This window comes from Castor canadensis, chromosome 13 (genome assembly GCF_047511655.1).
Source record: "Castor canadensis chromosome 13, mCasCan1.hap1v2, whole genome shotgun sequence".
Classification (NCBI taxonomy): domain Eukaryota; kingdom Metazoa; phylum Chordata; class Mammalia; order Rodentia; family Castoridae; genus Castor; species Castor canadensis.
In genome coordinates this window covers 31,692,369-31,720,131 of record NC_133398.1, presented here as the reverse complement: position 1 = coordinate 31,720,131, position 27,763 = coordinate 31,692,369, and the positions used below count along the sequence as shown (strand labels likewise).

At 36.2% G+C, this 27,763-nt stretch overlaps 1 protein-coding gene across 1 annotated transcript in view; it reads right to left on the bottom strand.

Moving 5' to 3' along the window:
* The window catches only part of Grin3a (glutamate ionotropic receptor NMDA type subunit 3A), a 166,438-nt gene that overhangs the window by 70,929 nt on the left and 67,746 nt on the right, over positions 1-27,763 (bottom strand). The window contains exon 3 of the mRNA XM_020179227.2: positions 22,655-23,702. Coding sequence (XP_020034816.2) covers positions 22,655-23,702 — 1,048 coding nt within the window. The remainder of the gene's footprint in view (positions 1-22,654; positions 23,703-27,763) is intronic.

Genomic DNA, 27,763 nt, shown 5'->3' with positions numbered 1-27,763 from the left:
ATAAATGAATATGGTATTATCTCATTTTCCTTTCTGATTCCACTACCTTTTCTAGCAGAAGTAAAAAAAAAGTAGCCATTATTGATGTTTTAGTGATTACTATGAGTATTCCTGAGTTCATCTCACTCTCCATGTGCCCTTCATTTTCTAGGGCAGAGTTTGGTATTTAGATTTCCTTTTTGATTGTAACTTAGAAAATGTATTAGCTTTGTTTGACACTTTTATTTTGTTTTAGGAATAGGGAATAGAAATCTAAGTTTAAATATGTGATTAGCTGGTATATAAACTATAAACACAATGACAAAAGTCAGATTTCCATGATAACTTTCTTTGGTTGTCTACTTATTTTCAGCTAAAGAGCTCCTGAAACACTTTCTATACATTTCCTCCCAACATTCTGGAATATCAGGAGAGAGGAATTGTTCTGTTCTCCATTTATAGGAAAGGAAACCAAACTCTAGAGAGATTAAGAGGGTGCAATGGAACAAGTTTTGATTCATTTCCTTTGGCCTGTCACTACGAATGCCCTCTCTATATAATACTGGTCCCAGCTAGGTGACTTGCTTTGGTCACTGTAATGTTAGCAAGACATGCCAGCACAGTCTTGGACAAATGTTTGCACTTTTCTGTTTGTGCTGCGGTCTCTGCTATCACCATGAGAAGGACATGCCTGGATTAGCCTATTGGAGGTTGAGACCTGTCAAATAGAGCCACATCACTCCAGCAAATTATTGAGGCTATCATGTATCATCCAAAAGCCAGCTGACACTCAAGTGTGGACTAGATTAGCTGAACTTGGCATATTTTTGAGCTACATAAGAGGTTTTTGACATGTGCCACTGACATTTCATGGTTGTTTGCTTTATGGTAGGAACAGAAAAGTGGTACAGTAGTAATGACTCCAAATGAGGATTCAGAAACTGGACCAAGATCTTCACTCACTAAGCCCAGTGCTCATGTCATTTGACCCAATCTTATCTTTTGGAAGTCACGTGCATGCTTACCTTTCCTGGAATTTCCCTTCCCTGTGGTCTCCAGGCAAATACTAATCATACTTTAAAACCTAACGAGGTTCTCCCAGGAAAGCTAACTATCCTTGTGGGCATCGTGTCTCTATTTTACATATTTTTATTATTTCAGCAATCACAATGTAGTATAATTGGTTGTTTACTTGCATTATTTCTCAAGGAAATATGTTTCTCCAAAGTCCTTTGGGGCCTATTGCATTGCCTCTTTTGGCATTCTATTAACAGGTAGAAAAAAGATTTTGGAAAAAGAAATGAATGGATTCTTTTTTCATGGTACTGAGGGTTGAACACAGGGTCTTGCTCTTGCTAAGCAAGTGCTGTACCCTTTGAGCCACTTACCCCAGTATTTCTTGCTTTTAGTTTGTTTTTCAGATAAGATCTCATACTTTTGCCTGGTAGGCTTTGGACCATGATCCTCCTATTTCCACCTCCTGAGTAGTTGGATTATACAGAAGTGCACCACCACATCTGACTTGCTTCTAAGATAGGGTCTTGGTAATTTTTGCTGGTAACTTTTAGGCTGGCTTTCAACTGTCTTCCAAGCAGCTGGGATTGCAAGTGTGCACCATATGAGCAACTTTTGATGAAACATTTCAAGTGTATTTCTGATTGCTATTACTTGCCACCTTAATTAGGATTTATAGATAGGGAATTCTTTGTTCACTAAGAACAAAGAATTAATTCAGTGAATGTATATATATATATATCTATATCTGTCTATCTATCTGTATACATATATACATTTGTATTGAAGGGAAAATGGTATGACATGATATCAAGCCAGGTAAGAAAGCTACTTTTGATCTGGTAAGCAGGGATTCTGACATATTTATTGGATGTCCAAAAGTGAATTTCTCTTCCTAGTTTTATTGCAGTATTTTAACCTTAACTCGATTATGCATTTTCTAGGATAAGTGTATTGTGCGTTATTCTTTGTATCCTCCACAGATTCTATACATACAGAGCTTTTTGGTTGATTTACTATTATGATGAAAGGTGCAAAAAGTTCACTATGTGTGTGCATGCATATGTGCATGTGTATGTGGTGTCCTTTAGATTTTTAAATTCACGCTATTTATTGTAACTCTGTAAATTCTACAAGTCAGTTTCATATTCCTCAATAATAATTCTGGACTTCTTCTGAGATTTCCCATTTATAAATGGCTACAAGCTTTAGTTTGAAGATGTATGTCCAAGCATAAATCCTAAGTGGCATGAATGTGGGCTGTAATTTTTCCTGGGGGAAATAAAGGATGCACTTGGCCTATCATTAGAGGGATGATAAAAAATAATTAGAGTGGGTCTTTAACCAACTCTAGTTTGATATAACTTCTCCTTTGTTCAGCTGGTCACTACAATTCTAAGATTATAGGAAAAAGGAAAATTTGGATTTAACAAATAATTTCAGAGCATCAACATAGATCAGCCACCATCCTGAAGATTTATAATGTATGATTTCATAATTGTCTAAGAACAGTGCTGTGTGTGGATATTCTTTTCATTTCTATTTCTGGGGAATCTGAGTCCTAGAGATTAAGTCATGTGCTCAGGGTCACAACATCCAGTGATGTAGCAGAGACAAAATTTAAACCCGAGATTCCTGGCTTGAAACAGGAGTTAAGGATGTTCCTCCCTTCCCCCTCCCTGCCCCCCCCCCCGATTTTTTTTTTAAAGGAAATGTTTATCAGATGGCATGCTCTGTATTAGGTTTTGGAAATAGAAAGATTGATCCACAAGTCCTGCTGGGGGAGTTCTCATGAGGTGCATTCCATGATTCCCTGTGAACCTCAGAAGAAGAGAGGGAGGAAAGTGGAAGAAGAAAGAACAGTGGGTTTGAGGTAGTCTGGGTAGCAGTTTGTCTATTTAGAAAAGTGACTTTTGCCTTAAATTCTCTGGAGAACTAGTTGTTCCCAACTTCTTCCTCCCACCAGTGACAGAGTTGACAGAAATCCCAGGCTGTAAGCTCTGTACAGTCATCTGAAGCTGTAGTTTTCACGCTTTTTGAACTTCTTTGGACCAGGGGCACCTTGGAATATGCAGCCTAGTTAGCTTTTACATTTGCCTCAGGCAGACCCAGTCAGTAAACTTGCCTATTATGAGGCTTGAGTTTCCTATCAGCATTTAGTTTTCATGTATTCAAACTTTCCTCTAATACACCTAACTGCTGAGAGAAAAAGGCTGTAGAGGAGCCATGAATTATGGCTTTTAGGGGAATGAGCATTACAGTTAATGTTGCAAGATGGATTCCATTATAATTTTCTGTTTTCACATCCCTGCAGTTTTTCTAGGTGGGGGATGGTGTGGGGAGGAAGAATTTTTCTTTGAGCTAAAATTTTCCATGGTTTGACTCAGCCCAAGGTGACTTTTGAAAATGAAACATTTGCACAAATATCTCCTTTTATTATTGTATTTGAAAAATGCTGTTTATTTTACTCCAAGTATTATTAGTGCATAAAAAGTTCAAGTATCAATGACTTTTAAAACTTTTAATCACGTCTCTTTGTCTTAGGAATAGCATCCAAGTCAGATTTTAAAAGAATTGTAATTCCCAAAGGCTAGGTTCTTTCTTTTTGTAACTGTATTAAAGGATTTAGTGCAAGAATGACTAAAATATTTAATTATTTTTAAAGTTTCATTTGTAATACTTGCTTAACACATAGCTTTTCAAAGAAGAATAAATATTTAGATCACTTAATATTTTTGCATTTGTGATGAACTCTAAAGTGATAAAATACATTAAAAATTTCTGTGCTTTTTTGAGCTATGTTAATCAAGCTTTAATTTTTTAGGTCAGTATAAGTGTATCTCTTATAAATGGCATACTGTTCAGACTTTCTCTAAAAATTTTATGTTTTTAGTGAAGCTAACCTTTGGGGAACAGAATTACCCATAATTACGAGAAAGTCAAAACCAATTTTTCCCTACATCCAAGGATCTCTATTTAGAACTTGAGGCACATATTTAAGTAAGTGCTTTGATCTATCATTTTGTGTTTCTAATTGGTTTTCTTCTTCTACTTAATATGACATTGATGTTTGAAGCATAATCTTTCTTGTGTCTCTTTCATTTCTTCTGTATGACTTTAGATGATTTATTTATAGTTGACCATGCTAAAACTATACTGTCAGTATATCTACTAACTAAATTAAGAAAATAAATGATATTATAAAATCTGATACAAAGGAAAATTGTGTTATCACTGAAAATAATAATATGATTTGGTTGTTTGAAATTATAGTGAATTATTATTGACAGATGAATTCTGTGGCCAGTCACTTTTTCTGAGCTATTCCATTTGGTGACAATCTTTGTATTCACCTCCAAAATGAATTACATCTTCACTAGGTAAATGTTTCACATTGAATAACCTCTTGGTCTCTTAGAATTCTGTACCTATTGTTCTATTCAATATAGTATTTTTTGACCTTATCCGATTTTGTCATCATAATTACTCTTTGAATATTATCTCTACAGCCTTTGATTCTTAAATTATTCTTTTTTCTGGTGATTATAAATGAGGCATCTTATACAAAATGGCTTGATGGTTTATCATTGCACATTCTTCTCTGGCACATGCACATACATATGTATGTGTATTCACACATATAAAGTTTACATGCCATATCCTATATTATATATACTTTATATTTCTCATTTTCTTTTTTGTTTTGTTAAATTTTTGTTTTGTTTTGTTTTTTGAGATGGTCTTGTAATCTAGCCCAGTCTGGTATTAAATTCACTATGTAGCCCATGCTAGCCTCTAACTTGTAATTCTTCTGCTTCAAACTCCTGAATACTGGTATTATAGACATGACCACCATATCCAATTTACTGGATTAATGTCCAGGATATACATATATATATATATTTTTTTCTTCTTCTTTTATTCATATGTGCATACAATGTTTGGGTCATTTCTCCCGTCCAGGATATATTTTCTGATTCTTTTCTACTTTTTCCTCTAGCATATCCACACAGCTCTTCCTATCAGACGTCGGATATGGGATCTTTGTGTTCTCTTTTGTTTCCCTCTCATTTATTTTACCCATAAAGAATGAACTTTCTTCTTTTCCTTCATGATTCTGATTAATCATTCAGAGTTCAGTTCTGTGTTCACTTCCTTAAGGGGGCCTTCTCTGACTGTCTTCTGCCTCCTCATCCCTGAGTTGGTCAGTTCCTGTTAATGCATTTGGAATAGCATCTAGTCCTCATCAGAACACTCATCTTATAGTTATGGTCATTTCATGTCTAATTCCCTTGCTAAAATGAAAAATTTAGGATGAGGTTAGAGATCTCACTTGTGTGCTGTTTTAGTCCTAGCCTTTATCTTTGGCCATAATATATGGTGACATATACATATTTATGGAGTAAATAGATGAATGAATTGCCTGCCTGCCTGCTATGCTCATTTAAAAAAATAATTTCTATATCTAAAGTCATTAGTCATATGACTAGGCATTTAATATATTTTTTCCCTATAATTGCTATAGAGGACAAGCTAGTTATGGTACTCAATGGCTGAAAGCCTTTCAACAACTTTTGCCCATGGGGAGCTATAATTTCACCTTATGATATCATAAACCACTCAAGGATTTCATGTAGTTACCAGAACCTTGAGCTGAAATTATAACCCTGAGAGCCCTCACTGCCTATTACTCATTTGGTACATGACACAAAGCAAAATATATTCTACGTTCTTGGACTTCAGTTTGGCTCTCATTGTATTGACTGCTTGATTTCACATTTGAGCTGAAAAATATTCATCCTTGAAATTAGAACTATCTAAAACCTACAATAATTCACAAGTACTGATGTACACTGAGCAGTAATTAAATACACATATTATGAGTTTCCTGTTTGTTCTGATAATTATTTTTCTTAAACAGCATTCTTAAAATGCTGAGCAAAGCTTTGGGAGTTGTGAGCATTCTTAGCATAGTATGTTTAATATCTCTTTCAGACATCATTTAACAGGAAGCATTGCATTCTACTGGAAATGGGGATACATCTGCAATTAGGAAATTTGGTAGCAAATAGCAGCTTGAACCACGGAAAAAATTACTTCACTCCTCTAAGCCTCAGTCTTCTTCACTTTAAATACCCTTTCTGCCTCACAAGATGTGGAGAATCAACTGAGGTACTGCAGTGAAGGAACTTGGGAGGCAATGAAGGGCTTTACAAATGGAGTGTGCCATTCATTATTAGTTATTTTTCCTATTAATGAAGCCAAACCTCAGTTTTCTAAAAGCATGTAAAAATGAAAATTATTGCATTGGGATAAAAACTTACATTTCTGGCATGTAATACTTTTTCCCTTTTAACACTCAATTGCAGACAAGAATCTGTGTGACAGTGTGCCAGATGGTAAAATTAGGGAATACAGAGACAGTGCCTTGCATTTCTCCAGAGAAACTGGAAACAGTGGTTTGTCAGCTGTTTATAAGGTATGATGAGCAGGATAAGAAATGGGTTAGTAATGTTTCAACAAAGAAGCTGATAAAGCTGGTTACTGTCTCCACAAAGGAAAGAGCAAGAATAAAGAAAGGCTCACAAGAGGATTCTTTTTTAAATTCTTTATAGGATGGACCTGTGTGTTGTTGATTTGGCTAGAAAGCACACAATAAGACCCATCAGGTTGGTAGTGGGATTGGAAGAATACTGGGTGTACAATGAAAAAGAGATTGCTTAGGCCCATTATTAAAGATGTCAACATCTTGGCTAAAATGGTAGCTGGAAAGCTAGGTCTCACATGCTGGGAGAGGGCCAGAGCTAAGCAGGATCACAGCATGGAAGTCACCGGAACATTGAGCTTCTTAATAGGGCATACAGGCAACTCAAAGGTAGTAAGGTAAAGCATAGTCCTAGAAAATGTATCAATTAAAGGCAAAAGATTAAGAGTGGAGCCAGAAGCAAAAGGAACTCAATGTGGGGTCATGTAGAAACTGACCAATAGCAGCCCTTCTGATTGTATTGTACAAATGAAACTCAGGGATATTGATGAAATGCAGATTATTGTTCAGAAGGTTGAGAGTAGAGCCTGAGATCTATCCATCTTTCCTCCCTCCTTTTCTTCCCTCCCTTCCTTCCCTCCTTTCCTTCCATTTTTTAAGACAGGGTCTTATTATGTAGCCCAGGCTGGACTCAAACTTTCAATCCTCCTGCCTCAATTTCTTGAGTACTGAGATTACAGTCATGCACCACCATGCTCAGCTTGAGATTCTGCATTTCTCACAAGCTCTTAAAGATACTCAAACTGCTGGTCCTTGGAAAACACTTCTGAGAAGAAAGTATTTAGACAGAGCATCTTAAAGTCTCCTGAGTAAGAATAGGGTTTGAGCCTGGTTGGTGGGGGTGGGGAGAAAGAAGATAAGAAACAGAGCAGTGCTTGAACCTGAGAGAGAAGCAGCCTTACCTATGAGAGGCAGAGAGTGACAGGGAACTTAGTCTTGGCTGGGAGCTGTGCTGGCTGCCTCTTACTTTGGTCTCTTTTCCCATAAATCTGATGATCTGTGTTTTCTCCATAAAACTCATCAAACTGTTCAGTGGTATGTAGCCTCTTGATCTCAATGTAAGCAGAATTATCCAGCCCAAATTAATGGCCCATATAGGAAACTAACAGGAGTGCCACCTCTTTCAGAGAACATTTGTATATGTAGGGGCTTGCTAGAGGACATTTTCTTCATATAAGGAAATGGCTGTTAGGGAATTTCCAGTCTATGGCAGGAAGAGAGATTCAAGGTGACTCTCATTATATTCTAATGGTGACCATCTCTTTACATGAATGACATATCAATAAAATTAAAAACATTAGTAGGATGTTTTGTTTTCACCTCAGATTATATATTCATATCTTGCATAAGCCATGTTTTCAAATTTGTTCAATGTTTTAAATAGCAATACTATATTTTAATGAAGGAATGCACTCTACTTTATGCAACAAATATCTTGATGACTACAGATTATTTTTGGTCTTCCTACAGTACAGGCAATATCTTGATGCCCAGGGAATGATTTAATGCTCTGAACAAAGCTGGGGTGAATTAGTAGTTGGAGAGAACAATGAGGAGCTTAATTGACACCAGAATTCCCACTCAGGTGCTCAAGCATCATTTAGAGATGTTGATGTGCTGGGGTGGAGAAAAAGAGAAGGAAGCTGCCATTTCACAAAGTGGTGTCCAGGGAGTAGGACAGCATCTGAGAATGTGACAGCATGTCACAGCGGTGGTGGATAGAAGACGTTAAACAGATAAATAACTCTTTCTTCTTGGTTTATGAAGTACCCATAAGAGTATATTCCTGCTGCAGTACTACTCTGGGCAGGACAGCAGTGACAGTGATGGTGGTGCTGGAGAGATAGGAGTTAATTGTTCCTGGGTCTGTTTTTCTTGATTTTTCATCCCATAGTGAATCATATACTGTATGTTCACAAATTCAAATGTCATAGCCTCAGCAGTAGTCACTGCCCTTGAATCTTCTTTGTGGTGTGAGCAGTTTTCTCAGCTTAAGTTCAGGGATGGATAATGGACTGTTTGAAATAAATCAACCGGGGAGGACATTCTTATTGCATATATAAATGAAATGCTAAGTAGGAATAACTCATAGCCAGATATTGCTGCATGTGAATCCTCTATATCATTTGTTAGCTACATGGCCTTGGACAAGTTACCTGATTTCTTTTATCCCTGTTTTCTCATCTGTATGGATACGGTAAAGTTTAAATGAGAAAAAAATCATTGAATTAGAGAGCATAGTCCATGCAACATAGTAGGTATCCAACAAATATTTTAATTGTTTGTTGACATTGATATTTATAGTTCCTGTTCCTGAAAGTATATCTAAGGTCTCATTGTGAAGCTAAGATAGTCATGTATGACCTTTGGGATGGTGACTGGTTATCATTTTAAGCACATAAAATCACAGGAGATATATAAACTTCTATATCTATTTATGTCTTTTATGTCTATAGATTAATCTTTATTAATTCTGGGTCTCCAGATTATGCATGTCAAAAAAAACTAGCTGAAATATAATTTAAGGAAACATCTACAAGTTCTGTTTTTGTTGGTATTGTCAAAATTTTCTTTTGTTTTGCATTGTTTAAGCAGCAACTTTCTGATAAAATGCCATGATGAGTGTACTTGTTGAATATGAAAAATATTAGTTGATCTGTCTTCCTGATCTTAAGCTATGAATAACACATATACATCTGTACAATTGGCTAGAGAAAGCTTGTATATAGTTGCAGCTGAGAAAATTGAGCTCTACCTGGCCAGATTTCCCAGACTGAGTTCACAGTGGAGCTGAACTCAGTTAAGATTCCTGACTTGGCACAGAATACACCAATGGTCAGATCATATTAGTTCCTGATCTCATTAAAGATCAAAATATCCAACTGAGGCCAAATCAGAAAAATTCAACATTCACCTTAGTTTACACTGTTTGTGGAGCTAAAACACATTTTTTAGACATGAAAGAAGCCCTTTGGGGAGGCTGCCTACAACTTCTTCACACACACATAAGTATTTATTGGACATAAAAATAAGATTATTCACAGGGCAAACGATCATTAACTTACTTCTAATTCCAAATGTGTGTGCCCATTTAACCTGCATTCACTTTTAAAACAGTATGTGTATCTGTATTTAAACAGTCAATAGACAATGTATGCTGGTAATTGTTAATAATCACATAAGATATATGTGAAAATTTGTAGAAATCCTAGGACATAATCATTAGTATGGAGAGTATTTATGTGTAGAAATAGTGCTTGCTAAGAAGGTTAATAATATAAACAAAGTTATTAGCTAATTTTCTCCTAATTTAAGGGAAGGGCTTGCAAAACACTGGCATATTCTCTGTTTGTATTCAAAGGGAGGAAATGATCTTAGGCATTCATTAAAGCAAACTCAGCAGGACATCTAATTGAAAATACTTTGCTGCAGTTAGTATGAATTACTGTATCTATTTAAAAGTAATGAAACTGCAGTTATTTAAAAAATTCTGTAAAGTTGTCATCTCAAATTGTTGTAGAAGTAGGTAAGGAAATAAATAGATCATATGCTCATTCATTCTCTTTGCCATTTATCAACCAATATTAGCAAAGACTTGCTGGTTTTCTTAAAGTTCCTTGAAAAGAATGGAAATACCAAATTTTCAGTTCTTCTTAATTTTCATGTACTGTTCATCTGAGCCATACTGGACCATTACATAGTTCTGACCCAACTCAAGTGCCAGCAAGCAGACCACCTGGGATGGGGTAACACTGCCTGTCTCATATTCCCTGAGTACCTTCCTACTCAAGTATCCAACATCTCTGACCCTTGGCTCCACTATGCAGATTATGCTCTTAGGTTTTCTTTGCTTTGATGATCTGGGTCATATCAATCTCACTCAAACATCCCAAGTCCCTCTTGGGAGTGTAATTTGTAACTCAGCTGGCTATACCCTTCAGGTGAGAAGTGTTCTCACTCTCTGCTTCTATCCCACTGAACTCATGGTGGCCACCCCTTGTTAGTGACATCTGTTTATTAACCCAACACTTAGCTAAATGTGTGGTTGCCATATACTTAGGCCTTAGAGTTACAGGTACATAACAAAGACGTTTTTCTCTATTGTTATGAAGTCTATAATCTAGTGGTGGGGGCAATGTGAACATCAGCTGGATATTTCACACTCATAATTTCCTTTAATTCTCGCAAATGAGGACATGAGAGGCTCAGTAACTTGCCAAATTTTACCTAACATGTAACTGACTCAGACATCAAACAGATTTGTCCAACAGAGTTGAGTCCTTTGTATCATACTACATTGTCCCCCACTGAGGATTTCTTGCTATTTGTTCTATAGCATCTGATATGAGACTGTTTTTGAAAAGTAATATCATGAGCATTGATTTCAAAGTGGTCACCACAGAATACTCTGCCTTTATACAGTGATGCCACCATTTTATTAATTGAATAACATTTATGGAATACTTACTGCTCACTCAACCCTGGTAGGTTCTAAGGATACAGTGGTAAGCAAGACAAAAATGGAGTAAAATTAATGCACAAATAGATAACATGACAATTACAGATTGTGTTAAGTCCTATGAAGGGAACAGCAGGTGGGAATGAAGATTTGCTTCTGAAAGTCTCTGTGGACAGTCTAGGTATGCTTAAAATGTACATATTCTATTACGGGAATGGCTGTTCATTGGGGAACTCATCATTCCTACCCTCCTTGGACCTGGAAGTTTACAGATAGCAGCAGCCCATATGCAACAAACATAGCTATTAACATTATTGTTGTTGTCACAACTGTTGTCTCATGTCTAAATTATTCTCATTCTCACTTCGTTTATTGAGTACTTACAGGAACACTGCAGAAAAAACACAACAAATATTTCCTAAAATTATACTACGCAGATAATTCATGCTGTGATATTTTATATTCATTGCATTATATACATTCTTTTATATTTCCTTTTAATCATCTCTTCATATATTAAAAATTGGAAATGTAGTATATAGCTTTGCTTATAATTTTTTCTTTAGCATTATATTTTAATTTTTTGACATCATAAGGCTTCTCAATCTCTATTGTCTGCATTTTATAGCACATAGGAATATTACAATTTATTACTTGTGCTATATATTGAACAATTACATGGTTTCCAAGTTTTTGCTAGTTTGACTAAGGCTGCAGTGAATCTTTGCACTGAATTGACTTAGACATGGAAGTCAAGGATGAAAGGGCATGAACCCTCTTAAGGATCTTGATAATAAATGAACAGATTGATTCATGAACATAACAGAAACTTACCTTCCAACAGTGCTATACGATGATGTTTATCTTACTATGCTTCCACCAAAATTGAGAACTATTAATAAAAATTCCTATTTTGATAGGTAAAAATATAACCTCATTATTTTAGTCAGTATTTCTTTGATTACAAGTAAGATTTAACATTTATTGGTGAGTTTTATTCCCTTTTCTGAGTTGCTGTATTACTTATTTACTTGATTTTAATATTATTTAATATATACCTTGCTTCCTTCTCAAAAAGATTTAAGGCAGTTTGAAGGACACAGGAAAAATATGAGACAGCATAAATTAAAATAAGGTGAGCTAATAAACAGAAACCATAGGAAGTCAAGAATGGTGCTTAACAAGAATACCACCATGGGCAATAAGGCTCCAGTCAGTGACAAAAATTTTGTCTGCAAGTTTCTTTCTGGAACTTACACCAGAAAGGGACTCTTTTTGATTATTTACCTAGGTCACATTGCCAGTGTTTGTGTGTGTGTGTGTGTGTGTGTGTGAGTGTGAGAGAGACAGAGAGAGAATGTATGTGTGAGAGAGTGGTGCAAATTGTTTGAGATATAATTAACATTAATAATTAATATTAAAATATGACAAGACTTTTAACTGTTATTATTGTTTTGTACCTTCCAGGTGTCAGATATCATGCAAGGTACATTACTTGGTTTTAGGGCTTGAATACTAAATGTCCTTCCAAGGCTCATGTGTTGAAGGTTTGGTCCCAGCTGATGGTGTTATTGGGAAGTGGTGGAACATTTAAGAGTGGGTTTAAGTCCTGAGAGGAAAGTTTATAGCCATGAGTGCATATATTAAAAAGACTGAAAGATCCCAAATCAATGACCTAATGATATATCTCAAACTCCTAGAAAAACAAGAACAAGCAAATCCCGAAACAAATAGAAGGAGAGAAATAATAAAAATAAGAGCTGAAATCTATGAAATAGAAACCAAAAAAACCATACAAAGAATTAATGAAACAAAAAGTTGGTTCTTTGAAAAAATAAACAAGAACAACAGACCCCTGGCAAACCTGACTAAAATGAGGAGAGAAAAACCCCAAATCAGTAGAATCAGGAATGAAAAAGGGGAGATAACAACAAACACCATCGAAGTCCAGGAAATCATCAGAGACTACTTCGAGAAACTATATTCAAATAAATTTGAAAATCTTAAAGAAATGGATAGATTTCTAGATACATATGATCATCCAAAACTGAACCAAGAGGAATTAATAAACTGAATAGATCTATAACACAAAATGAAATTGAAGCAGCAATCAAGAGTCTCCCCAAAAAGAAAACCCCAGGACCTGATGGATTCTCTGCTGATTTCTATCAGACCTTTAAAGAAGAACTGACACCAACACTCCTTAAACTGTTCCATGAAATAGAAAGGGAAGAAAAACTGCCAAACACATTTTATGAAGTCAGTATTGCACTTATCCCAAAACCAGGCAAAGACACCTCCAAAAAGGAGAACTATAGGCCAATCTCTTTAATGAACATTGATGCAAAAATCCTCAATAAAATAATGGCAAACCAAATTAAACAGCACGTCAAAAAGATCATTCACCACGACCAAGTAGGCTTCATCCCAGGGATGCAGGGGTGGTTCAACATACGAAAATCAATAAACGTAATAAACCACATTAACAGAAGCAAAGACAAAAACCACTTCATCATCTCAATAGATGCAGAAAAAGCCTTTGATAAGATCCAACACCATTTCATGACAAAAGCTCTAAGAAAACTAGGAATAGAAGGAAAGTACCTCAACATTATAAAAGCTATATATGACAAACCTACAGCCAGCATTATACTTAACAGAGAAAAACTGAAACCATTCCCTCTAAAATCAGGAACCAGACAAGGATGTCCACTATCTCCACTCCTATTCAACATAGTACTGGAATTCCTAGCCAGAGCAATTAGGCAAGAAGAAGGAATAAAAGGAACACAAATAGGTAAAGAAACTGTCAAAATATCCCTATTTGCAGACGACATGATCCTATACCTTACAGACCCAAAAAACTCTACTCAAAAGCTCCTAGACACCATCAACAGCTATAGCAAGGTAGCAGGATATAAAATCAACATAGAAAAATCATTAGCATTTCTATACACTAATAATGAACAAACTGAGAAAGAATATATGAAAACAATTCCATTTACAATAGCCTCAAAAAAAATCAAAACTAGGTGTAAACCTAACAAAGGATGTGAAAGACCTCTACAAGGAAAACTATACACTTCTGAAGAAAGAGATTGAGGAAGGCTATAGAAAGTGGAGCGATCTCCCATGCTCATGGATTGGTAGAATCAATATAGTAAAAATGTCTATACTCCCCAAAGTAATCTACATGTTTAATGCAATTCCCATCAAAATTCCAATGACATTCATTAAAGAGATTGAAAAATCTACTGTTAAATTTATATGGAAACACAAGAGGCCACGAATAGCCAAGGCGATACTCAGTCAAAAGAACAATATTACAATATTAAAAGAACTATATTACAAAGCAATCACAATAAAAACAGCATGGTACTGTCACAAAAACAGACATGAACATCAGTGGAACAGAATAGAGGGCACGGATATGAAGCCACACAGCTATAACCAACTTGTCTTTGACAAAGGCACTAAAAATATATGATGGGTGAAAAGACAGCCTCTTCAACAAAAACTGCTGGGAAAACTGGTTAGCAGTCTGCAAAACACTGAAACTAGATCCATGTATATCACCCTATACCAATATTAACTCAAAATGGATCAAGGATCTTAACATCAGACCACAAACTCTAAAGTTGATACAGGAAAGAGTAGGAAATACTCTGGAATTAATAGGTATAGGTAAGAACTTTCTTAATGGAGCCCCAGGAGCTCAGCAACTAAGAGAAAGCATAGATAAATGGACCTCATAATGCTAAAAATCTTCTGTTCATCAAAAGAAATGGTCTCTAAACTGAAGAGAACACCCACAGAGTGGGAGAAAATATTTGTCAGCTACACATCAGATAAAGGACTGATAACCAGAATATATAGGGAACTTAAAAAACTAAATTCTCCCAAAACTAATGAACCAATAAAGAAATGGGAAGTGAACTAAACAGAACTTTCTCAAAAGTAGAAATTCAAGGCCAAAAAACACATGAAAAAATGCTCACCATCTCTAGCAATAAAGGAAATGCAAATTAAAACCACACTAAGATTCCACCTCACCCCTGTTAGAATAGCCATCATTAGCAACACCACAAACAACATGTGTTGTCGAGGATGCAGGAAAAAGGAACCCTCTTACATTGTTGGTGGGAATGTAAACTAGTACAACCACTCTGGAAAAAAATTTGGAGGCTACTTAAAAAGCTAAACATTAATCTACTATATGATCCAGCAATACCACTCTTGGGGATATACCCAAAAGACTGTGACACAGGTTACTCCAGAAGCACCTGCACACCCATATTTATTGCAGCACTATTCAGAATAGCCAAGTTATGGAAACAACCAAGATGCGCCACTACTGACGAATGGATTAAGAAAATGTGGTATCTATACACAATGGAATTTCATGCAGCCATGAATAAGAACGAAATGTTATCATTCGCTGGTAAATGGATGGAATTGGAGAACATCATTCTGAGTGAGGTTAGCCTGACCCAAAAGACCAAAAAATCATATGTTCTCCCTCATATGCAGGCATTAGATCAAGGGCAAACACAACAAGGGGATTGGACTTTGATCACATGATAAAAACGAGAGCACACAAGGGAGATATGAGGATAGGTAAGACACCTGAAAAACTAGATAGCATTTTTGCCCTCAATGCAGAGAAACTAAAGCAGATACTTTAAAGCAACTGAGGGACCAGGAACTAGAGAAAAGGTTAGATGAAGAAGAATTAACCTAGAAGGTAACACACATGCACAGGAAATTAATGTGCTTCAACTCCCTGTATAACTATCCTTATCTCAACTAGCAAAAACCCTTTGTCTTCCTATTATTGCTTATACTCTCTCTTCAACAAAATCAGAGATAAGGGCAAAATAGTTTCTGCCAGGTATCAAGGGGGTGGGGAGAAGAAGGAGGGGGCGTGGGGGGAGTAAGAGAGGCTGGTCAGAGAAGGGGGGAGAAATGACCCAAACACTGTATGCACATAGGAATTAAAAAAAAAAAGAGTGGGGCCTAGTGGAAGGAAGTTAGGTCATGGAGACCATGCACGATCTTCAAGGGGATATTGAGACCTGGCTCCTGTCATGACTCTCTTTACCTCTCTGCTGCTCTGAGGTGAGCAGCTCTGTTCCTCTGTGTGCTCCCCACTAGGACATTTTGCCTCACCACAGGCCCAAAGTGATGGGGACAAGTGACTGCCACCTTTGAAATCATGAGCCAAAGTAAATATTTCTTTCTTTTCGGTTGTTTATCTTAGGTATTTTGTCATGGTCACAGAATGCTGAGTAACATACTTGGATTATTTTAATTAATCTTTGTAATTATTTAATGCAGGGAAGATATATTAACGTCATTTCCAATAGTGCCGAATGGTTATTATTAGAAATATTAAGTATTTTGATTTTTATTAGAATTTCTTTTTGACTGTACTGAGTTTGAAGTTGGACTTGCACTTGTGTTCTACCACTTGAGACATGTCTCTAGCCTTTTTTTTTATTTTTTGCTCTGGTTTACTTTTTAGGTAGGGTCTTGTGAGTTTTGCTCAGGTCAGCCTTGGACTGTAGCTGCTTGCCACAGAACTGGTAGTTGGAATTACAGCATACGCCATTACACCCAGATGATTAGAATCTGTTTAAGCATATAAACTAACCAAAGAAACTTTGACAACTTGGAATATCCAGTAATGTGGCCATTCATTTTATCAAAACCATCTTTTCTGTCTTAGTACATTAAATATTTTTGTCTTGACTAAATTCTTAGAGGACACTTCCATGATCTATTATGAATTTTTGTTGCTGAAGTGAATGGAATGTTTTTGCTATTCTGTTTCTGTCTGGAATTATATGGGGCCCATGGGAAGTCCAGCTCTTCTTTACTATGGTATTTAAGAAATTTTAAGAAATTTTCTCTCTAGGATGTCTGGTGATCAAAGTTCTCTTATCTTGTTACTTGTTCTATTTTTGTTCTTCTTTCTCTGGCTTTCGAATCTCCTAGTTCATGATGGAGGTCAGAATTGTAGCCTCCTCTCTCCAGCTTCAGGACTTCTGCACATGCCACCCCATTACCTTAAAATGCCCTTCTCTAACACCCCACTTAACTCCCCTATAATTCAATGACCTCCTTCAGGCCTTTTCTCTGGCTCTCCATTCAGATCAGGTCTCTTACAAGCAAGCTCTCAGATTATGCTGAATTTTCCTTCACAATAACTTATTACAGTTGAAGCCATTAGATAATTTATGCACTCCCTTGATTAATGTCTTTCTTTCCCACTAAATTCCATGTTGCAAGACATTGTCTATTTAGCTTATTACTAAATTCACAGTCACCTACCAAGGTCCTTGGAATAGATTTTGTTAGTGGATGAATTAAAGAAAACATGAATGAATGGCTTGATGCAGCTTTTCCCCTCCCCTCAAGCTACATTTTCAGTGTCTTGTTTGCCTTGAAGTCATGGCATTCCTTCCTTTTTCATGACCAGCTTTTACTACATGAATTCACGTTTTATTGGACAGCCACATGCTGTTATATGAAGATCAATAAAGGTGGTTTTTATTATTTTGGGATATGCTTCTTATTTCTTACTAGGCTATGCCAGTGCCCTTTAATATTTCTGGTTAATGTTGTTCTTGCCCTCACAGCAGGTGTATTTAATTTTTAATACTGCCTTGAATGGTCACCAGGATTGTTTTTCTAAAACAGTACTGTCATGTGCCTATACAACAATGACACTAGCCTGGTAGTTACTCTAAGGAGCCGACTTTTTCTCTTTTTTTTCATATTAGAGAATCGGGGATAAAAGGGGCATTTTATGTGAGAATCTGGAAAAGAAGAACTAGAAAGTTCATTAAAAATCAGCAAATAGCTCATTTTTAATCCCCACGTGTCCTTTTAATAGAGCCAATTCAACTCTATGAGGGCAGGTGAGGGTTTTTCACTGCATTTAATGATATATGATTGCCTCATTCTGTCTTATATCCCAGCACACTGGATGTCAACTCCTGGAAGTTCCTAAGAATTCTCAGGTCCACTTAGCCATAAACCCAAATGAAGACCAGACTGGATAAAAAAGATGACTAGGGTTTCTATCCATCTATCAGTCATCCCAAAATGCTACAAGAAAATGACTTTGGATGAGGAGGCAATGGGTGCTTGCTTCCATCCATCTACTCTATTTTCTGCATCACCTATAGAGAATAGTGCTAGTTTAATGTTGTGGGAAATACCTAAATAAGCTCAATTAAATATGTCACTCATAAATTCATGTTATTTCATGTTCTTGTGCGTTAAGAGCCTATCCACATTGAAGCATGGCGCTTTCTTACCAGCAGAGTCAGTGTGAGAAGCTACATGTGTTGCTTTTAGTGTAAAATAAATTATTCTGTCAAAAAAAAGTTAAGTGAAGATAGAACCATCCTCTTGAGTTTCATTTGTCCAGTAGGCCAGTTCTTCTCCCTTTGGGTTATCTGTAGAAGCAGCCAATAAGATTATTTCTTTCCTCTGATCTTGTATCAGGGGCAAAAAAAATCCAACCTCCTCTGGCTGATGCAACATTCAAGGAATTATAAATTGGTCTGTCTTGTATGGACTTTTGCTTTTAATTTTATTTCTGATTTACAATGGTTGGATGTAGCCAATAAAACAACTCTGAAGTGGTAATAAAATATTCACCCTCCAAAGTTTTATTAATTGTGCTAAATATATAGGTTGCATTCTAAACAATCATAATCAAGAAGAAAAATGGAGTCATTACATTTGCTGTAAGTTATCTGTTATTAGGGTTAGACATTTCTGTTGCTAAGACTTAATTTGCAGATGGGGTCTATATAAACAAAGACCATTACAAATCCTCCTTCTTAAATTAATTGATTTTTGTTTAAGCACATTTTCCTACAGAAATATTTTGTAATTCTAAGATTGGTATTAGAAAAGCAAACCATAGCCAAAAGTTTGGGCTATAAAAACAAACTGGCTACACAAAAATACAAAAAAATTATTATATTTTAAAACATTTTATGTATTAGAAAATCAATTTAAGGAAAGGGTATATGAAACTCTTGGTAGTTCCTTTATTCAGATTTAGGGTGCTTAAGTGTTCTCTTAAGAGCCATTTTTCAGAGAGGGCTGAAGGGAAATGAGACAGAAAGTGAATCAGAAGTAGAAGAATCTTCAAAGTGTGACCAGTAATACATATAACAAGTTACCTCCAGTTCAGATTTGGGTTATTTTCAGCTTACTGCAGAAAAACAAATGTTCCATAAGAAATCACCAGAGACCAGTGACTTCTATGTAAATGGTAAGTTCTTCATCATCACCAAAATGCTATAAAGTGAATTTGAAGAATGAAAACAGTGTTTTTAAAAATACTGAAGCAAAATCAAATCATATACACCTATTTTTATCAGACATTACTGCGCACACACACACACACACACACACACACACACACATTCTTCCTAATTCTCCCGGTGTGGACTGAACACTGATCCACCTCTGTCTTCTCTGAAAACACTGATCAGAAGCTAAGTATTGCAGGTAGGACAACAGAAATCGTCTCCTTAAAAACTCAAGATTCAATCTACAGAATGGCACTCAAGGGCCTGAATGACTTTGCTAAGGGCACTTTTTCTTCTTTATCTTGTACCTCATCTCTCCACAATTCTTGTCCCACACTGTTGGACTCCTTATTCCTGGTGCTTTCCTTCAAACAGCGATTTCTCTCTCTCTCTTACCTTCTCCCTTGGGGATCTCATACTCCCTTAGGGCTTTAATACACAGTATTAGTTCTCCACTCAGGAATCCCACTAGGTTCAATCTTACTTCTAAACTCTGGTTCCATATTTCCAAAGGTCTGCTAGATTTCATCTGTGTGTTCAAAACAGATTTTAAAATGCTGTGAATGAAATTGACCTGGGCACTATATTTTCTAGTCAATAAACTGCCTTTTCTGCAGTTTATTGACTAATAGTGGTGGTACTTGAGTGGTACCACCATTTTCTCAGACCCTCAGGACTGTGACTTTGAATATGTGACTATTTGTTGTCCCTCACATTTTATTATTTGCCAAGTCCTTCTGATTTAATCACTGCAATCTTCCTTCCTTCCATCAGTGATCATAGCTGCTGCTTCCAAAGAAGTCATTCCGAATGAATACTGCTCCACTTTGCTATTCCATTGTTCATAATTGGCAATGGAGCCCTGTTGTCAGAAGTCTACTTTTCTTTGCTTGACATCCAAGAGCCTTTGTTACTTCAACAAAACTTGCTTTTCTTCAGTCTTGGAACTCACCTCCTTCCCCTGCTGTAATACATGCTGTGTTAAATTGAATTCCTTATGGTTTCCTGAATTCACTTCATCCTTTCCATCTCTATGTAGCTCATTCTGCTTCTATGTTTGGACCATTCATTCCTCCTTGCCTGAAGGACACAACCAGATTCTGATCATTCTCCAAGAATAAGCACAAATTCCACCTGGTTGGTTAAGCTTTTCCCTGATTTACTGAGTTGACAGTGATCAACCTTTCCTAAACTTCTGCAATACTTGATCTCTTTCTAAACTTTGGTGTGTTTATAACTCTCTTAAATTATTTCTCCTTATGTTCATGTCTCTTCTCTCCTACTTGACTGTAGCCAAATTATTTGACTTATTTACCTCTGAATTTCTCCACATCACTTTGTAGAAGAAACAGATGGTGCTCCTCTCATGGGATTTATTGTTGGTAGGAGAGACAAACGCTTTCATGAGTAAGTATGATATACTTAATAATGAATGCTGAGTGACCAAGGAGTATGGAAATTATTTCTTTTCTTACCTCTCTGTGGGAGCATGAAGACATTATGTAGTGTACATGTTACTAAATGAAAACTGAAAAATTCTTAATAGTGATATTTTCTTCCAGATGTTCAAGTGCCGTATATGGCATAACAAATAGTCTGCAGATGGGATATTTTTAACACAGAAATAACAGTAGTACAGAAATATACATTTTTATGAACTTGGTTGGAAATTCATTCATTATTTCAAATTGAAAGTGGTTTAGATTAGGCTTTGCTCATTTAATTAAGAATTGACCTGCTGTAACAAAATTAACTTTGTTTTATTTTGCATACTTTTTCTTGTGGGCTGGGTTAGTTTTCTAAAAATTCCAATTCTTTATTTTGGTGGAGTGAGAGATGGAATGACTATTCCTTTTTGCTTAAAAATTATTTTTCTGCTGTGTATTGTTTAGGACTGATTTTCTTTTTAATTTCCCGAAATAGCCACTGCTTCAGGTTTTTCATGCATAGCATCCATGACTTAATTTTGGCAATTCTACTTTTGATGAATGGAACTCTATTCTTATTGTATTCAGCCTTTTATATAAGATAATGGTCTGGAATCTGCACAGCAGGCATATATTAGATTGTTTTTGCACTAGAATGGACTGAATGGTTTCCAATTTGAGTTTGTAATTTAGAAGTCACATTGACAAGACTTTGCAAAAATCTGCATAAGTCTCTAGCAAGACTGAATCTTCAAGAGATCTACAGGACTATTGGGAAAAGGATAAACAGAAGCTGATAATACTGCTGCAGAGTGTGAATGCCTAGTATGTCACCAAAATCTCTCTTTGGGGTGATGCATTTATTTATGCTAAAGTACTTATTTGCATTCACTGAATTCCAGCTCATAACATAATGCCCTGAGTATTTATTAAGAAGCAACATAATTTCTTGCCTAGTCAGTGAAGCATTGTTAACTACATTGTTTCTTGTGGTTTGTATCACTTATCAGGAGATTTGTAGTCAGGTCTGAGTGAAATTTTCATGTTCATCCTAATCAAAACTGTCTATGAGAATTCTCAGAAGTGGCCACCAGTCACCTGGGCCACATCATCAGTTGCTAAAAATAGTTGCAGATGTGTCATTTGTTGATGCTCTATGAATTTAATTTTAAACGTTTAATAAAAATTTATAGTAAATGTTGCCTGTTTTCTTTCATTCTTTCTTCCTTCTATTTCAACAGTCAGATGTCTAAGATATCAAAGGCAACTTAAATAGATACAATTTTATTGACTCTCTGCACATTCTGATGCGATGACCGGAACCCTCTCCTCAACCCAAGGTGGCCAATTTTAAAGTTTTTCTTGCTCTATAAGGACATTCTGTCCTTAGCTAATCCTATACTTGTTTAGTACCTGTTGAAATTCCTAGCAGCTGACTTTGGTGTATTTATGATAAAATGTTAGTTCTTTCTATTTTATTATTTTTAATGGAGAAAATATGTTTTACTCTTTAAAATATGGATCCTTTTACCTATCCCATTATCAAGAGAAGTGATTTTTCTCTCATGGGTAAAAATGCTTTAGAAGACTATTCCCTGATAGCTTTTCTGGCAGATGGTCTAATGACATTAAAAGCTGCACTAATAGATGTTTCTATAAGGAATACTTTCTCCAGAATAATAACCCCCTAAAATCCCTCACTCTTTTGCTTCACGTAATAAAACAGTAAAAAACATTTAGTTTAATAAGGCAACAGACTTTTGAACTAGTCTCTACAGTTGGCTGAGAGAATATTCTTGCATTAAATTAAGAAGGTAGGCATACTACAGCATAAAACACACCATATGGTGTCATAATTGGTGATTAAGAAAGCCAGCGTAAAATGAAGTATTACCTTAGGGTCATGTATTCCAGAAAGTTCTTCATAGATCTTCTCACCTACCATGACAGCAGCCAAGTTTGCTGTATATGTAGAAAGGCAGAACATACAGAAAATGGCCCAAAGATTCATTAGAAATCTTCCAGTCCAGCATTTTGGAGGTTTTATGGCTGCTGTTCTACCAAACAGAAGGGCATAACAGACATTCAAGGCTGAAGAAAAAGAGAAGACTTTACTTCTATTCCTCCCCTTGGGTGTCATGCCAAAGGGGCTCTTCCATTCATACAGAGTGAGAAAGATGGCAGTGATGTGAAGAGCCACAAAAATCCCCAGCCACATTGTCCAGTGGAGTGGCCACATGAAGGCTCCAATGGGAGCTGCTGTGTCTCGGGTCCTCACTAAAATGCCCAAGCTGGTGGAGAAGAAAGGGCTGGTGAAATCTATCACCTGACTCCTTGCAGTATTGATGCTGAAGGAAGTAACTGCCATGTGGGCAATCCCACTCAGGAGATCACCAACCAGCCCCGTCCAGTGACCATTTTTCCAAGCTCCATACTTTCCATCTCCAACAATGTAGAGGTCAAAGTCAAAGTTCAGGTCTTCTGCTAGCTGTTCCAGCAGATCAATGCAATACCCATAGCAGCACTTCTTGAATTTGATTGGCACTGTATCATTACTGCTATGGAGGGTACTAAATAGACTGTCCAGTATGGAAGAGTCATTAGTCATCGGGTCTAGACAGAGTTGGCCAGCTGGGCATAAGCCTTCATCATCTACCTCCCTTGTGAAGACAAATGGGTGCTCAATCAGGGTCACCACTCTTAAGTGTAGCTTACTTGGGTGCTGGAAGTGGGTTTTGTGCCTCTTGGTCTGCTCTGGCCATATTCCATAGTCCATGACAATTTTCCCCTGCTGCCAGCTGCCCAAGCGAGTCCACATTGGTTTTCCCATAGGGTCATGTTGCAGATTCCAGATGAAAAAGTTGTTTTCTGAACTGATGATGGTGGAACCTTTCACTTTAATGGAACCACTGAGGCCTCTGAAAGTGGTGTTGGCCAGAAACCTGGAGCAAAGGCAAAAAGGAAGAGAGGTTGAGGCCAAAGGCAAGAAGCACTGATCATCTTTGCTTCTCTGTCTTAATAAAAAGAAAACATTTTTTACTGAAGGCTCAACACTTAAATGAGGAGTACACCATAAAATAAAAAGACATTGTCTATGCTTTCTTTAAGAATTAATAAGCTAGACTCTTTCTAGGGGAAGAGTCCTATTTCACTTGACTAATGATATCTGCCTCCCCTCCAGGTTCTAACAGCCTGGCTATGTACTTGACATTGGTTTTACAACAAATCTTTTAATTTATAGTTAAGAGATGTGTATATTGTTTTCTGTTGTAAACTGCTACATATTTTTACAGCTTTCTAAATTTATGGAGGTTCTGAAAAATCTTTAACATATCCCATTTCAACTGTTCAGTATATTTAATCTCAGTGAAATCTGCTCAATAAATATTTTTTGGTGTGGGAATGAGTTTTAATAAGTATACACACACTTTTATAATTGCATAAGAATTACATTCACAGCATTAGGGAATAGCCAAATCTTGTTACCAATGTTTCTCCTTACAGAGTGGAAATAATTAGCATATCTCTCCTTAAGGGGCCAGTCAAAGCTGCATGTTGGATACCATCCATGGAACAAAGAAAAAGATGATAAACACACTTGGAGTTCTCAGGATAGCCTCAGGCTACCCTCCTTTGTCATTAGATGAAAACAACTGGCCCTGGATTTAGAGAGAGCTTCTGCCAGCAGATAAAGAAAGGAAAATTACTAACTAAATATTTGTTTATAACCCTATGAGTTAGGGGATTTTCAATATATATTGTGATACGGACTAGACAAGAAAATGTTTGGTACTAACCTGTCTTTCTTAAGCCTGGGATGATAGGACAAGCAGAGGTAACATGCTTAAATTTCTGGTATCTCTGTACTCTCAATTGTGATCTCATGTTAGAATAAAAGTCCAGACGTTTTCATCATATATATCTTCATTTGAATACTGGCCCAGCCACCTGCTAGTATTGACCGTGGACAGTTTATTCTACCTTCGGCAAAATGGGGAAAATAACCCTTCCTCTATTACAAGGGTTGGAAATAATGCATATAAAGCAAGTAGCATACTTTCTGATATGGAACAAATATTCTAGATATGGAACTGTTATTTAATATCATTCAAATTTTATTTTAATCAATTTTGTTTTAATCAATGCCATCCCCAAGTCACTTTTCCAAGTCTTTTATTAGAATTTTTCTTATTGGACAACAAATACTGCATTATGACAAGCCATAGAAGTGGCTCAAGACACAGTTCTAATGAAAAGGGATTAAGTTGAAATGTAGAATGTAACACAGTACGTATTTTGAGGAACCAGAAGATTCAAGACAAGATTCTCAACAAAGCACATTAACCAATTTCTTGTCACTAACACTGCTTCATAATTTACAAATGCAAATAGAGGTATTAAGAAATTAGTTGCCACAGAAGGGACATGGAAAAATCAGAAAGTATGAAATATGTACTAATTTTCATTAGAGATGAATGTAAATCACTTTGAAGATGCTACTGTTTCTAAATGTGATAAAACTATTCATTTTGGTAGATTGCATGTAATAGCAATTACTCATGCTAGTGTTCCCCAGTGGGACTCTAACTTTAAAATAAATTTTATTTTGTAACAAGCAATGAAGACTCAGCTACATAGACTTTAAAAGAGTTTTCTGCTTCTTTAGACAAGCAGGGAGCCAAATCATTAAAATATACAGATTAATCAATTGATAATTACCTAGATACTATAAAGGAAGGGTGATTATGATTGTATTTCTGATAAGAAATCTAAACTACTTTTAGATATCTTAAAACATACAAATTTGCTGACATGACCTAGGGAATAAAAAAAGGTGGTAATAAGTAGGTTAATTTCATTTGGCCGATTTTGTGATTGGGAAGTAAAGTGAAAGTTGTAGAAAGAGGAGTCTTCATTTTTTAAAGAATATTTGGGGCTTAGTAATCATAGATTTTTAACTTAAGAGATTTTGTCTAAATATATACTTAAACCATCTCAGAAAAAAGCATTAGAAGTCTGCAGAAATTTTTCACAGATTATTCAGCCTCCATTTCAGTAAAGCCTGTTTCTCATTGTTAGAGTTAACACTTAGAATGGCCATGGCAGAAGGACAATGCTCAGTATCATTGAGGGAGGCATTTGTCAAAGAAAGCAAATTAGTCAGGATTTGAATGTTTCTAACTTTCCTAGCCCAGAAAGCCTAGTTCTTATTTCAATGTGCAATTGACACTGAGAAATATGGCCCCAGAGAATCCCCATTCATGACAGATTATTTGTGTCTATTTTATTTCTGGTCTTAGAGCAAGGATAAATTAAAAATGACCTTATTAAAGCTTCTAGTTATACTTATCCTGACTGAGTTCTTTATAAAGTAATGACAATGCATAGGCCAGTATGAATGCTTGTCCTACTAGTTAACAGATTAAAAGGTCAAAATTCTGCTTTTGCCTTAATTGAATTCTACCATTTTCCTTTCTATCTTGCCTAGGACTTTTCTTGAATGAACAAGGAATAATTTCGTTGGCAAGATAAAGTGATATAAATATTTGGTACTTTCTTAGCACTTATGGTTACAGAGATGAAAGACAACCTCGTTGGTCTTGAGGAACTCAAAGTCTACTGTGGGGACAAAGAAAGTAAATGAGCAATTCAAACAATGTGGTAAGTGTGATGAGAGAGGTAAAGCTGATGCTAGTGGAAGGGAGACCAGAGAATCTGTACATTCTATTCTAGGGGTCCAAGGAAGGCTTCTTAGAGGAGAAGGCAACATAGCCACATCTTAAAGAAGAATTACAGTAGTCCAGGAAAGAGAATCTGGAAAATGACACTGTCAGCTCATTGAGACATGTATAAAGACCAGAGATAGAAAGTATAAGCTGTGTGACCATAAGGTGAGAAATAAGGCCAGAGATGAAGGTAGAAAATGAGTGACATTAGATCTGAGACCACAAAGAAGGTAATAGGGAGCCTTTGAGGGGATTTTGTCTAGGGAGGGACATAATCATTAGATTTGATTTAGAATGTTTTTTCTCTACTTGGTAGCAATATAGGACATAGTATGGAAGAAAGAAGTTGAATATAATTCTACATGTGAAAAATAATGCTGTTTCTTGTTTCTCTCACTTCCTGTCTGCCTCAACCTCTGCTTGTATCACAAGTAGCAGAAGTGGGGAGGAGATGGTGTGAGAGATGTATTTAGTCCTTGAAAAGAAAAAGGAGCCAAATGATCAGGGTTGTGCTTAGTTCACAAACTATATTGAAAATGTGTGAAACTCAGCTTGACAAAAGGTCACATAAATAAGACCTGCAGAATTTAGTAGAATATACACTTGATGTAATTCCAGAGAGCACTGTGGGCATGAAAAATGAGTGGAGTAATCTTAAATTATTTTAATAGATATTTAGAGACTGTTTCCAACTTCTCAGGCCTGAATGTGCACTCTAAAAAACTCTAGATTCAGTAATTTTACGTAGAAAGATTAAGAAGATGGAAAATAAAGAAGAGGGTATTAAGCACAACAATCTGATTGAGAGAATGTAGAAAAAATAGAACATAATATAGGGAAAACAGGTTGCAACTAGTCTACAGAGGCCTCTCACACCTGCTTTATGAGATTGGATTTTATTTTAATAGTAAAAAGGGAGCCATGAAGATTTCTGAACAGTGTAATGACACAACCAGAGGTCTGCACTAGAACTAGTGACCTGGATGCAAGTAAAATGTTATATAGCAAGGAAGAGATGGTGTCCCAGAGACCACTTAGAAGGATATTACAACACCTTTGTCACTGTGCAGGGGTCTGAATCAATCCAGGAGTGAGGACATAGTTCAATATTCTGCCTTGCACATGGTAATGCTTAAGAAAGCAGTCTAGCAAACCTCCCAAGATACTATTCTGCTTAAAAGAGTGAGGCTCGTTTGTTAATTTTACTTTATTAAAAGCTCCCAATTATGTTGCTAGTGAAGAATAAGTGCTGATTTGTATAGCAGCTGAGGTAAAAA